The sequence below is a fragment of the Gadus chalcogrammus genome, chromosome 13 (assembly GCF_026213295.1).
Source record: "Gadus chalcogrammus isolate NIFS_2021 chromosome 13, NIFS_Gcha_1.0, whole genome shotgun sequence".
NCBI classification, from domain to species: domain Eukaryota; kingdom Metazoa; phylum Chordata; class Actinopteri; order Gadiformes; family Gadidae; genus Gadus; species Gadus chalcogrammus.
In genome coordinates this window covers 4,616,612-4,629,896 of record NC_079424.1, presented here as the reverse complement: position 1 = coordinate 4,629,896, position 13,285 = coordinate 4,616,612, and the positions used below count along the sequence as shown (strand labels likewise).

General features: G+C 51.6%; 1 protein-coding gene across 4 annotated transcripts in view; it reads right to left on the bottom strand.

The window, feature by feature from the left end:
• Window positions 1–13,285, bottom strand: part of itpr1a (inositol 1,4,5-trisphosphate receptor, type 1a) — a 78,950-nt gene continuing 65,665 nt past the window's right edge. For all 4 annotated transcript variants that reach the window (XM_056605465.1, XM_056605467.1, XM_056605466.1 and 1 more), the window contains 8 exons: window positions 11,636–11,800; window positions 10,405–10,594; window positions 9,465–9,557; window positions 8,797–8,936; window positions 7,336–7,501; window positions 4,508–4,668; window positions 2,555–2,716; window positions 1–1,475 (listed from right to left, as the gene is read on the bottom strand). In XM_056605465.1, coding sequence (XP_056461440.1) covers window positions 1,389–1,475; window positions 2,555–2,716; window positions 4,508–4,668; window positions 7,336–7,501; window positions 8,797–8,936; window positions 9,465–9,557; window positions 10,405–10,594; window positions 11,636–11,800 — 1,164 coding nt within the window. In that variant the 3' untranslated portion in view covers window positions 1–1,388. The remainder of the gene's footprint in view (window positions 1,476–2,554; window positions 2,717–4,507; window positions 4,669–7,335; window positions 7,502–8,796; window positions 8,937–9,464; window positions 9,558–10,404; window positions 10,595–11,635; window positions 11,801–13,285) is intronic.

Below are 13,285 nucleotides of genomic sequence, written 5' to 3'. Positions count from 1 at the left end.
TCTCCAGAGATCCCTTTACAATGTTTAATTTCACTGGTTGGATGTAACGTTGTGTTGGTGAATGGAGGGCACTATTCGATTCAGCACACACTTTATTAAATCAACTCCAATGAGGGGAATGTACATCTCAGACACAAACCGGTTAGTAGAAAAAGGTCAGTTTGGTCATGCTGCAATCCAAATAACTTCATTTAACATTGTGTTGTTTTCAAACCAGGTTTTTATAAACAAAGACCTCATACAAAAAAGTGACAATTGGACAGAGAATAACATTAATTGGTGTGCAACAGAACAAAATCTATATTTGTGAACTAGATAGAGCAGAGTTGGATTAACAGTTCAGTGCCAGTTTATCAAGACCAGAATACCATTTTTTTCCAATCCATTTCCATAAACGTCCCCTTGTACCCTTTATTACCTGCTTCCCATGTCATTCCTCACCACTAGCAAACATTCCTAAACGCCAACCTGCTATTCCCAATCCCCTTAACTTGTAACGATACGTTCTCTCCTGTGATGGAGTCGATAGGTGTTGGATGACGGCGTGAATCCTCGCGTTCTGCTCCCCAGTCACCCCACTGAAGACAGCGTCCTCCCTGGTCCAAATCCTCCTCAGCCAATCCCAGCAGTTACAATACACGCAGCCAAAGTGATAAAAAGTACCACGCTATGCATTACATCAAAGCGTCTGGAAATGTTGAAAATATAGCTATTTCTAGAATATTTTTATTACTTCTAAAGTGAAAGCAAAATTTCTTTGGAAAATGATGTGGAAACTTTATTTTTTCTATAAATATTAGATTCCTAAAATAAACCTGTCTCTTTCAGACGTTGCATATCTGAAAGTCAGTGGGTCAACCGAAGAGATTCAATGGTGTTTGCCTTAGTAGTGTTTCAAATAAGCATTTGAACCCACATCCCAGACCTGAGAACATGAGGCATCGCACCCCCGCACTGGGCCACAGCCCAAGGGCACTGGGGCTGAACTTTGGCACACTTTCAGAGCGATGACTCAGATAAGGTAAGGCTTTACATTTGTTAAGTTAAGAGAAAACCATCACTTTCATATCATTAATCTCACAAGGCACTTGGAGCACAAAAAAGAAAACACCGGAAGCACTCCCATCCCCGGCACACCAGTTAGGTATTCTCAATCGCGCCTTTGGCCCAAATAAATGTCCATTAACACGACAAACGTTCAGGAAGGCCTTTGAAGAGCTTCTGGCAAGAACAGGCATAAATACACTCTGGAGACGGGCCGACTGTACATCCTCCACACTGGGCCCCGTTCCACCTCGCCGAAGACCAGGCCCCAGTGCTCAGGGCCGCGGGGGGGGGGGGGGGGGAGCTGCGTGAGGGGGGGCCCTCGGAGGGCCTCCTGGGGCCCCTCAGGCGGGCTGCTGGGGGTTGATGTTCATGTGTGGGGGGTGACCCAGTAGACCGATGCGCTGCTTCTGCTTCCTCTGCTCCGTCATCTACAGGAGGAACCACAGAACGGGGCGTCAGACTATGGCTCTAGACCGGCGAACCGGTTCCTCAGGCCTGCCCACACACTCCCTGTGACCTTTGAACCCTGTGACCTCGGAGCCGGCGCTGACACCTTGAACCCTGGCCACTACCTCCTCCAGAGACCCCCCCTTTGGTCGGACACGGTGTAGGCTGAGGGCCGTGTGGACGGACGGACAGACGGCGGTTTGTTTCCCGGTCTCGCCTCAGCCCTGAAAGCACTCTTTGTTGTGGTTTGTCTGCGAGTGCGTCCGTCCGTATGTTTCACTTTTACACATCACCCTTTATCCGCCTGCGGATCACAAGGTCCTTCTTCAGGGAACGCGGCGGTCCCCAAGTTCTGCTACACACCAAATTATGAACCACACCAGAGATACATTATATACTAAAGACTATCACTGAGGCAGCAATCCAACCTTTATCAGTAACAACTAGGCCACAGGAGAGTCGCCACACCCACGTTTCGTCCAGCACGGACTGGACCGGGAGGGAGCTACGACGAGTCTCGTGGTATCAGAGACTCTATACAGTCCTCCTCCTCCCCCATCTCCCCCTGCTCAGCTGACCCCCTCTCCCTCCCCCAGGAGCACCTCACCCCCTGCTGCGGGGGGGGCGTTAGTGGGGGGGCAGGAGAGGAGGAGTACAGGGGGTGGATGGAGGGAGCTGGGGGTGGGCATAAGGAGGGCCGAGGTCCCCCTGGCCCCGGTCTCCTTCCAGGGAGAGGAGCAGGGGTCGCTCCAGAACCACTAGGGCACTGGGGCCGCGAGCTGGATCTGACTGGGAACACAGGAAGTGCTGTACAAGGGGGGCTGGACTTTGTTTCACCTTGTAATCTAATGGAACTGTTTTCAAGGTATTCAGATACTTCGTTTAATTGTCTGCTACTCATTTTATGCGTTCTAATCTTATTGGATTAATATATGATCCTACAATAAAGTATATAAAAAGAGAAGAAGCTTTTTGAGTTAAAAACCGAAGAAACAGACCGTATGTCCTGATGTTTCAGACAAGAGGGTCTCTGAGTCAAGACGGAGACGGGGTACAGTACCTGCTCCTTGAGTTCGGTGAGCTGTCCCGACAGGTTGGACACCAGCCTCATGGCCGTCTCCAGCTTCTCCTGCAGGTTCCTGATCTCGTTCTGCTCCCCCTCCGCGTCGCTGCTCACCAAGGACATCGCCCGCATTCGTGGAAACCAGTCGAGGTTGTGTTCCTGGGCCGACCAATCACAGCTTCAGCCAGCAGACAGGTTCACAGGGGGGCACAGACTGAACGGCGGGCCAAGCTAATGTTTGATATTTTCCTTCAAGCGTTAAATACCAAAGAAGATTAGCAGGGAGGAAGTATCTTTAATGTCCATGGCCATGCTAGCCAACATACTGTACCTTTAATGTCCATGGCCATGCTAGCCAACATACTGTACCTTTAATGTTCATGGCCATGCAAGCCAACATACTGTATCTTTAATGTCCATGGCTATGCTAGCCAACATACTGTATCTTTAATGTCAGTGGCCATGTTGCAAATATACTGTGTCTTTCATGTCCATGGCCCTGCTAGCCAACATACTGTATCTTTAATGTCCATGGCCATGCTAGCCAACATACTGTATCTTTAATGTCCATGGCCCTGCTAGCCAACATACTGTATCTTTAATGTCCATGGCCTTGCTAGCCAACATACTGTATCTTTAATGTTCATGGCCATGCTAGCCAACATACTGTATCTTTAAAGTCCATGGCCAAGCTAGCCAACATACTGTATCTTTAATGTTTATGGCCATGCAAAGGCAAACATGCATGCTAACAAATAAAAGTTTAGCATTGCAAGAACGAAATGAAAATGAAAATATGAGAGGATGCCTTCAAGGTTCCCCAGGTGTTGGTCAGCCTGAGCTCCAACTCAACTGATGTTCAGTGTGTGTGTGTGTGTGTGTGTGTGTGTGTGTGTGTGTGTGTGTGTGTGTGTGTGTGTGTGTGTGTGTGTGTGTGTGTGTGTGTGTGTGTGTGTGTGTGTGTGTGTGTGTGTGTGTGTGTGTGTGTGTGTTTGTGGGGGGGGTTGATGACAATAGACACCTAAAGGTGAATACCAATGTCAGGGGTTCATGAAGGGTCTCACGTACACATGCAAGAGGTCAAACGACCCATGAACTCCATTTAGCTACTTAGCACCTAGCCCTACTTAGCACCTAGCCTTACTTAGCAGCTAGCCCTACTTAGCAGCTAGCCCTACTTAGCAGCGGTCCTGTAGACCATATCAGGGCTGTTTAAGGGCTGTAGCTGTGGTGTCGGAGCACTACACCTCCGGGCATGAGAAGGCGGGTGTGAAGTGTTTGCATTCACAGTCTGATAAATCCTCAAGCGTCTAAACTACACTTTGTGTTCTTTATAGCCACAGCCACCGCTGAAACAAAGCCAAGCCGAGCCTGCTGATGAGTTCCACCTCAGGGTGACGACGAGTTATGGTGCGTTCCTGAATCCTCGGACGCCAGCCTTCCGAGTCGGAAGTCGAGAAATCTCCCGGCTTTCTTGCGGCATTTCTCTGAGGCACGCCCCCTTTTCGTCTTCATCTCTCGGAATTCTGAGAGCAGACCGAGAGCAGTGAGGACTCTCTCAACGAAATGGCTGCGCCCGTTAAGAGATTTATTTTCTTTGTAATTGTACCACGTCTGTGATTTTAATGTCGATTTTAAATGCTCTGACGCAAGTAGTAATTACATTGCTTACTTTATTCCGGTCACCAATTCATGCATTGCACGGTCTTGCTGTGCTTGCAATACAATGTAAAGTTGCGTTGTTTGTTTTCGAGCTGGTTTGCTAAAGAGGCTAATGTAGCTAACAATAAACAACGACTAGCCAATTTCAGGACACAATCGCAGAGTTGAACGGGAACACTATAAATGCTCCGAGACCGGAAATGACGTCAAAGGTGCAACTAAGAAAGGCTGGCGTCCCGAGGATTCAGGAACACACCATCATACCTCGGGGTCATGAGATCCACCCACCTTGATCATCTGGGCCACGTAGCTCTCGGGGCCGGTGTACTCGGTGGAGTCCTTCACCTTCACCAGCACCACGAAGAACAGGTAGTGCCACATGTTGTGCTCCTCCTTGATGTGCTCCTCGAAGGTCACCGTCTTGTTGTCGAACTTGTCTCTCTCCAGACCTGCGCAGACACACACACACACACACACACACACACACACACACACACACACACACACACACACACACACACACACACACACACACACACACACACACACACACACACACACACACACACACACGTTAACAGCCCTTCCTCTTCTTATGGGAACAGTCTATCTATCCATCTTAATGCTACACGTGAACCTCCTAAGATGGCGCAATTCGATTGGTTCGCTTTCACTGGATATTGGGCAATACCCCAAGATTGAGATCTCAAACTCAGGGTATTGCGTGATGGTCGCAATACCCTGAATTTTTTTTTTTTCTATTTTTTTTGGAGTGTTCACGTGTAGTATAGACTAAAATGTATATACTGTATGTCGATATTTTATGCACGGTAGACGGACTGCATTTATCTATTCAGCATGAGGACCCCTGATACAGACTCAAACCATTAAGACCATCAAATCCACTGGAGGTACACCGCCTGTCAACGTCACATTTTATGAGACAGGCGGCCCGTCAGATTGAAGCGAAGACAGATTTACTTTGCCTTCGAAAGGCAGCAATCAGTCCTTGGAGGTTGTCCCGTCCAAACCGGAGGGAGTCCGACGTGAGGGAGGAAGCACACGACTCAACCTTTGACCGACTCACTAATTGACAAACCAACCAAGTCATTGGGAAGTTCCGCGTCTTGACTTTTAAAAAATGATATAGCAACTCTTTTGTCGAAGGATATTTTATGTTGAAAACCTGAAACTTGCATGCATTAAACAGCATTATATTTTGATGCATTATAAGTATTGTCTTTTTTGCTGTCCGTTTAAAAATAGACAAAGGATGTAGTGATGAATCCTCTTAACGTGTCTAATAGCTACCAACTCAGGCAGCATTACAAGATCATTAAAGACCTCTTCAATGGAGACTCAGCCCAGAGGAGCATCTAATGATTTAATCACTTTAGGTGGGGCAACAAATGATTGACTGATTTAGGATTAAACCTCTCTTTATGTTTTACGGAGTCCTTTTTTTTTTTTTAAGGGGTCAACCACATCATTCAGGAACCATTATGCACAGGCAGATTACGGGGCTTTTAGGAGATTGGAGGATATACGCGTGTTTATGGGCGGGCAAAGCGATGCAGCTTAAGCCCACACAGCCCCCCCCCCCCCCCCCCGTTTCCCCGAGGTTGGGCTGGAAACCATGGCGACGTGCCTCCCCCCCCGCCCCAGGCCATAACTTACTTAACAGAGTGAGTCAGAGCCGAAGCAGTCGGGTGACATAACACTGCTCTCATTCCCCACGCTGACCGCTGGGCTAACTGGCTGATCACAGACACACACACTCCCTAGGACACGGACGCACACACACACACACACACACACACACACACACACACGCGCATGATCGACGCGCGCACACACACACACACACACACACACACACACACACACACACACACACACACACACACACACACACACACACACACACACACACACACACACACACACACACACACACACACACTCGGCCGACGCAAACGATGCGCATCGACCCACGCATGCACACACACCTCCAGACTCAACAGGCAGACATGCAACAAACCTGCGATGCGTGTATATACATAAACATGGACTGATCAACGCCGTTTATAGAGAAACGATGAGGCCGGCTCCAGACAGCCTGCAGCCAAAACTACAGGCTCTACAGAATACATGAGAGAAAGAGAGTGAGCAAGAGACACAGACAGAGACGGAGAGAGGGAGATAGAGAGAGAGCGTGCATGCGAGAAAAGGAGATGCATGAATTACAGAGGACAGCTGGGCGCCACCGTGACTCAGCTTAGGAACTACAGAGAGGTGAGAGCGAGAGAGCGAGAGAGCGAGAGAGCGAGAGAGCACTACGCCTTCCCACACAGAAGGTCAGTGTCAAAGTCAGTGTCGATTCATAAAGCACAGTTTGACATTTTGCCGGTCGCCTCTCCTCTCGCCTGCGTGTCGCGGGCTGAATAGGCGAGTGAGAGGCGACACCAGCGCCGATGCCGCGCACCTCCCGAGTTATTTAAGGCAGGGCTCTCGGGTGGCCAGGTGAACGCGGCCGCGCTTGACCTCACTCAGGGCTTGGCATCCAGAAGCTTCCTGCAGCCCCCGCCGCGGTACGGCCAGTAACCCGAGCGGGAGCTTCCTCCTCCCGGGCTCGTCTTACGCGGTGCGTGCTCCACTTGGTTACGCAGCCGTCATGTGCGCCGATCTGTTACGCGTCCACACGTGGCATCCGACCCCGCGGGGGGGGGGGGGGGGGGGTTTAGTGTGTCCTCACCGTGTCTCTCTGACCGTAGGCCGGCAGGGCAGGAGACGCTCACACTGACCCCCTGGCCCGCACCCTCGCACCCTCGCCCTCTAACCCCTCATTTTCTAACCCCTCACTCCCACTCCATAACCCCTTAAACCCCTAACCCTCTAACCCTAACCCCCAGGGCCTCACGCTCAAATCCCTCACCCTCAAATCCCTCACCCTCAAATCCCTCACCTTCTAACCCCTCACCCCCTCACTCTCTAAACCTCCATAACCCCCCCACCCTCTAACCCCTCGCCTCTAACCACCTCACCCTCAGGCCCTCACCCCCTCACCCTCACCCCCTCACCCTCAGGCCCTCACCCTCAGGCCCTCACCACCTCACCGCAGATGAAGCAGGTGGTCTTCAGCACCTCCTCCTTCTTCTGCTTCTCGCTCCTCAGGTCGGCGAACGTGTCGATGATGACTCCGAAGATGAGGTTGAGGACGATGATGATGACCATGAAGAAGAAGAGCAGGTCGTAGATCACCCGGGCGGCGAACAGAGGCTCCTGTCCCGGGACACAGGGAGGGGTCAGGGACAAATGGAGGGGTTAGGGACCCTTCGAGGGGGTACTGCTGTCCTGAGAGGACTACGAGGAGCCTTCTGAACATGAGCAGCCAACACGAGCCGATCAAAGTCTACCCATGTTGGGACATACATTTACATTTAGCAGACACTTTTATCCAAAGCGACTTATAGCCAGCTCTTCAGGAGCAGTTAGGCTGAGGCGTCTTGCTCAGGGACACCTCAACCTCAATAGGTCGAGCCAGAGATCGAACTAGCAACCTTCTGGTTACCAGCCGACCCACGCTACCTCCTGAGCCAAATGCCAACGCCCTCTCACATCAGGGTCAGCGTTGGCCTTGACGCAACCCAGCAGGTCGTCAGTGTAACAGTCGACCTGTTCTCAGCACTATGACCTCCAGGTTAGCGTCTTGCATAAACCTCCAACTGGAGGTCAATATATAAATGTTTTATATCATGTTTTTGGTTAACCCGGGCCGGCCATTGGTGCAAATGGGAACAAGAGAACACCGGTGCAAGCAAGCAGATGCCCCCGTCACAGATACAGGCTTACACAACACGTATGATCTGTCATGATGTACTGAGCTAGATCGCGTAGCGTGTCGCAGAACAGACCAATCCACGCACAAAGCCAAGCACAAGGGAAGGCCTGGGTTTGCACGCAGCGTTGACCTCTAAAAAGCTACGATGAAGCACGCTCCACTGAAATGTAATGGGGAAGAGGAAGCTGCCCTCACATCCTCTCTGATATTATTAGTAAATGGTTCTTTAGTGTCAATGGGAAACTGTTTCACCCACGCACGCTGCGGCCGTGAGGTAGTTTCGCAAACAAAATGTTTTAACTAAACCACCGCAGTTTCTCTGCGACAACGCGTCGAACTCTAGGAACTGTCGCTCCACTGGTCCGTGCTAAACATGCACCCACTCCTGCTCCTGCAAGGGGCTGTGGACAAAAGGGTCCACTCAGTAGCATGTACAAGCTTACATGCATTGTATGTATGCTTACATGCATGCATGTCTGTGTGTCCGTGTGAATGTGTGCGTGCTTGTGTCCTTACGCGAGTGTGCGTATGCGTGTACATGCGTGCGTATAAATGTGCGTGTGTGTGTAATGCGTGTTTGTGCGCTTGTCTGTGTGCGTGCATGTGCCTGCGGGTGTGTCTGTGTGTGCGCTTGTGTTTGTGTGCCTGTGTTTGTGTGACTGCTCGTTCGTGCGTGTGTATGCACGTGCGTTCATGTGCATGCGTGTGTGTGTGTGTGTGTGTGTGCGATCCGTACCTCTTTGGAGGGCTTGCGGAGGACGTCCCCCACCCCCCCGCCGCTGCGGAGGCCGTGACTCAGCACCGTCACGATGCACATGAGCAGAGAGTCGCAGGCGCGCTCCTTGCCGCTCTCTTCGAGGCTGACCCGCTCCAGCTCTGCAGAACACAACAGGAGCCGCCGGTCACTGTGGTCACTGGGCAGGACGGCAGCTGCTCATGCTGCTGCTGCATGCTTTGTCGTCTGTCAGTCAAAGGCCTCCTGGATGACCGTACTTTAGAGGGCATTTATGGGGGGTTTCTGTCCAAAACGGGTTGACTGGATAGACGCATGCTTGATGTACTGTGATTAAAATGACTATTGATGACAATATATTCTAATGGGATTTATGTGGGCTTTTTTGTCTTAACTGAATGGAACTCAGCCATGCACTATTGCAAATAGATTTTGGGAAGACATTTTCAATGTAATCTGTTCAGCGTCCAACAAACTGACCCAGAATAGCAGAACCATCCTAGCTTATGATCTGAAATATCTATTAATACGTTTCTCACAGCCGAGGAAAAACATTTTCAGGTTTTTGACATTTCGTCACAAAGCACAAAGCCTAGGTCTGGCCTTTGAAGACCCTGTGAAGGAGATGGACGTCATGCAGCCCAGGGAGACCCTCTGAGGGGCTATAGTACCTCGCTGCACCGCCTCCATGGAGCAGTTCTCCTCCTTCCCCGTGCGGCACACCCCCTCCGAGAGCAGCTCGTTGGCCAGGCTGGGAGACCCCTCTGCCCCAGGAGAACCAGGAGGAGAGCAGGAGGCAGGAAACAGGAGACAGGAGGAGGAGCAGGAGACAGGAGGAGCAGGAGAACCAGGAGACAGTAGGAGAACCAGGAGACAGGAGGAGGACCAGGAGACAGGAGGAGGAGCAGGAGACAGGAGGAGGACCAGGAGACAGGAGGAGCAGGAGACAGGAGGAGGAGCAGGAGAACCAGGAGACAGGAGGAGGAGCAGGAGACAGGAGGAGGAGCAGGAGACAGGAGGAGCAGGAGAACCAGTAGGAGCAGGAAACAGGGGGAGGAGCAGAAGACAGGAGGAGGAGCAGGAGACAGGAGGAGCAGAAGAACCAGGAGGAGAACCAGGAGACAGGAGGAGCAGGAAACAGGGGGAGGGGCAGAAGACAGGAGGAGGAGCAGGAGACAGGAGGAGCAGAAGAACCAGGAGGAGAACCAGGAGACAGGAGGAGCAGGAGACAGGAGGAGGAGCAGGAGACAGGAGGAGAACCAGGAGACAGGAGGAGAACCAGGAGACAGGAGGAGCAGAAGAACCAGGAGGAGAACCAGGAGACAGGAGGAGCAGGAAACAGGAGGAGCAGGAAACAGGAGGAGCAGGAGAACCAGGAGGAGGAGCAGGAGACAGGCGCACCAGGAGAAGCAGGAGAGGACGGGAGGAGAGAGGAGAAGGTGGCAGTGGTGGTGGTTAGCAAAAGCCGTCATGGATCGATGGCGCCCTTCAACTCGTTTAAAGTGACGGGACAAACAGGACGGAACGACGCCAAAAAACACCCGGAACACGCCAGAGGAGGAGGCAGACCGTCAAGACGGCCCACGGGGGGTTCATGAGAGGTCCACTCACTGAGCGTGGCGTTGGGCAGGCGGTCCACCTCCAGGATGAAGTCGTCCTTGAAGAAGATGTAGCCCACGATGGAGAACAGGTACACCAGGATGAGAGCCAGCACCGCCGTCAGCACGATGGAGCGCCCGTTGCGCGTCACACTCTTGATCACGTTCAGCAGCGTCTCCTCGCGGTAGACCAGGTCGAACAGCTGCCCGGACGCCAACATGTGATGTTATGTGATGTTCCTGAACCACACAGGTCCCAAAGCTACAGGACCCTCAGGTCAGGTTATGTGAGGTTATGTTAACAAAGTGCAGGACGACACCACAACATCACCTCAGGTTATGCCATCATGTTATGTTAAGTTTATGACTACATAGGTCCAAGAGCTACAACCATAACATCTCATGTCATGTTAGGGTATGTTTCTGACTACACATGTTGAGGAGCTGCAGGACGTGCCTTTCGTCATGTTATTTTATGTTACGTTATGTTTCTGACTACATAGGTCCAGGACATCACCACAACATCACCTCATGTTAGGTTAGGTTATGTTCATCTCATCTCATCTCTCAGGTTAGGTTATGTTAGGTCATGTTATATTATTTTTCTAACCACACAGGTGGAAGGTGTGCTACTCATGGATGAGTGACAGTGTGGAATGACTAAATCAAGAGTGCCTTTAAAACACACAATGTACACGTATGGATACAATAAACACGGTATTGCTGCAGGAAACCCTTCAGTGATGGCTGGCCTTCATCTCATAAATGAGGGTGTTGACATCAGGCTCCTCAACAGACGGCGTTACAAAGACCCTGGGCCCAAGGCCATATGAACTGGGATGACTGGTGAGCCCAGCCTACAGCCAGCACAACAACACGGTCACAAGAGCAGGAAAACATCCTCGCTTCTCAGTTACACACGTCCCTGAAGCTACCGACTATATATATAAAGAGAGACGTATTTATACCCACAACGGACTGAACCAAAAACCTTCCTGGCACCAAACACATAGCAGGTGCCCTAGGGGTGGGTGTGTGTGTGTGTGTGTGTGTGTGTGTGTGTGTGTGTGTGTGTGTGTGTGTGTGTGTGTGTGTGTGTGTGTGTGTGTGTGTGTGTGTGTGTGTGTGTGTGTGTGTGAGTGAGTGAGTGAGTGAGTGAGTGAGTGAGTGAGTGAGTGAGTGAGTGCGTGCGTGCGTGCGTGCACGTGCGTGCGTGCACGTGCGTGTACGTGCGTGCGTCTCACCAGGAGGCTGTAGAAGAAGACGTGCACGAACACCCCCAGGCTGCAGATGATGAGGTAGAGCAGGTGGTAGAGGAACTCAAAGTCCAGGACCATGGCCTTGTAGCCCCGCGTGAAAGTCCCTCTGTTCCCCACAAAGCTCATCAGGAAGATGATCTTATTACACACCTGCAAGGGCCACCGCAACCTTAATGTGATGACGAGCTACTAGTCTGGGCATACATACATATACATACATACATACATACATACATACATACATGCATACATACATACATACATGCATGCATACATGCATGCATGCATGCATACATGCATACATACATATGGACTGTAGCATTGTAAAATGTTATTAAAAGAGCCCGCCTTAGAAGCATCCACTTTCTCTTGTTGTCCACTAAGGCATGTGATGACAGCCAGAGAGCTGGGGCCTCACAGTGTTAGCTGCGGAGTCCAAGAGAGACTCTTGGAGGCCAAGAGAGAGGCTAGGAGAGAGAGGCTAGGAGAGAGGCTAGGAGAGAGAGGCTAGGAGAGAGAGGCTAGGAGAGAGGCTAGGAGAGAGAGGCTAGGAGAGAGAGGCTAGGAGAGAGGCTAGGAGAGAGAGGCTAGGAGAGAGAGAGGCTAGGAGAGAGAGGTTAGGAGAGAGAGGCTAGGAGGCCAAGAGAGAGGCTAGGAGAGAGAGGCTAGGAGGCCAAGAGAGAGGCTAGGAGAGAGAGGCTAGGAGAGAGAGGCTAGGAGAGAGAGGTTAGGAGAGAGAGGCTAGGAGAGAAAGGCTAGGAGAGAGAGGCTAGGAGAGAGAGGCTAGGAGAATGAGGCTAGGAGAGAGAGGTTAGGAGAGAGAGGCTAGGAGAGAGAGGCTAGGAGAGAGAGGCTAGGAGAGAGAGGCTAGGAGAGAGAGGCTTGGAGAGAGAGGCTAGGAGAGAGAGGCTAGGAGAGAGAGGCTAGGAGAGAGAGGTTAGGAGAGAGAGGCTAGGAGGCCAAGAGAGAGGCTAGGAGAGAGAGGCTAGGAGAGAGAGGCTAGGAGAAAGAGGCTAGGAGAGAGAGGTTAGGAGAGAGAGGAGAGAGAGGCTAGGAGAGAGTGGCTAGGAGAGAGAGGCTAGGAGAGAGAGGCTTGGCTACCACAGACTCCTGATCAAAGGCCAATGGGCCACGGTGCTGGAGGGAGGTCTAAAATAGGAACGGGGAGGTGGGGGAGGGGCTGGGCAGAGACCAGGGTCTGGCCCATGGAGTCAGACCAGGGGCTAGACCAGTGACCAGACCGGGGGCTGGACCATGGACTAAACCAGGGGCTAGACCAGTGACCAGACGGGGGCTGGACCATGGACTAAACCAGGGGCTAGACCAGTGACCAGACCGGGGGCTGGACCATGGACTAAACCAGGGGCTAGACCAGTGACCAGACCGGGGGCTGGACCATGGACTAAACCAGGGGCTAGACCAGTGACCAGACGGGGGCTGGACCATGGACTAAACCATTAACAAGACCAGGGGCTAGACCAGTGACCAGACGGGGGCTGGACCATGGACTAAACCATTAACAAGACCAGGGGCTAGACCAGTGACCAGACGGGGGCTGGACCATGGACTAAACCATTAACAAGACCAGTGACCAGAGCGTAGGCCAGACCATGAACTTGAGCAGAAGCTTGACCA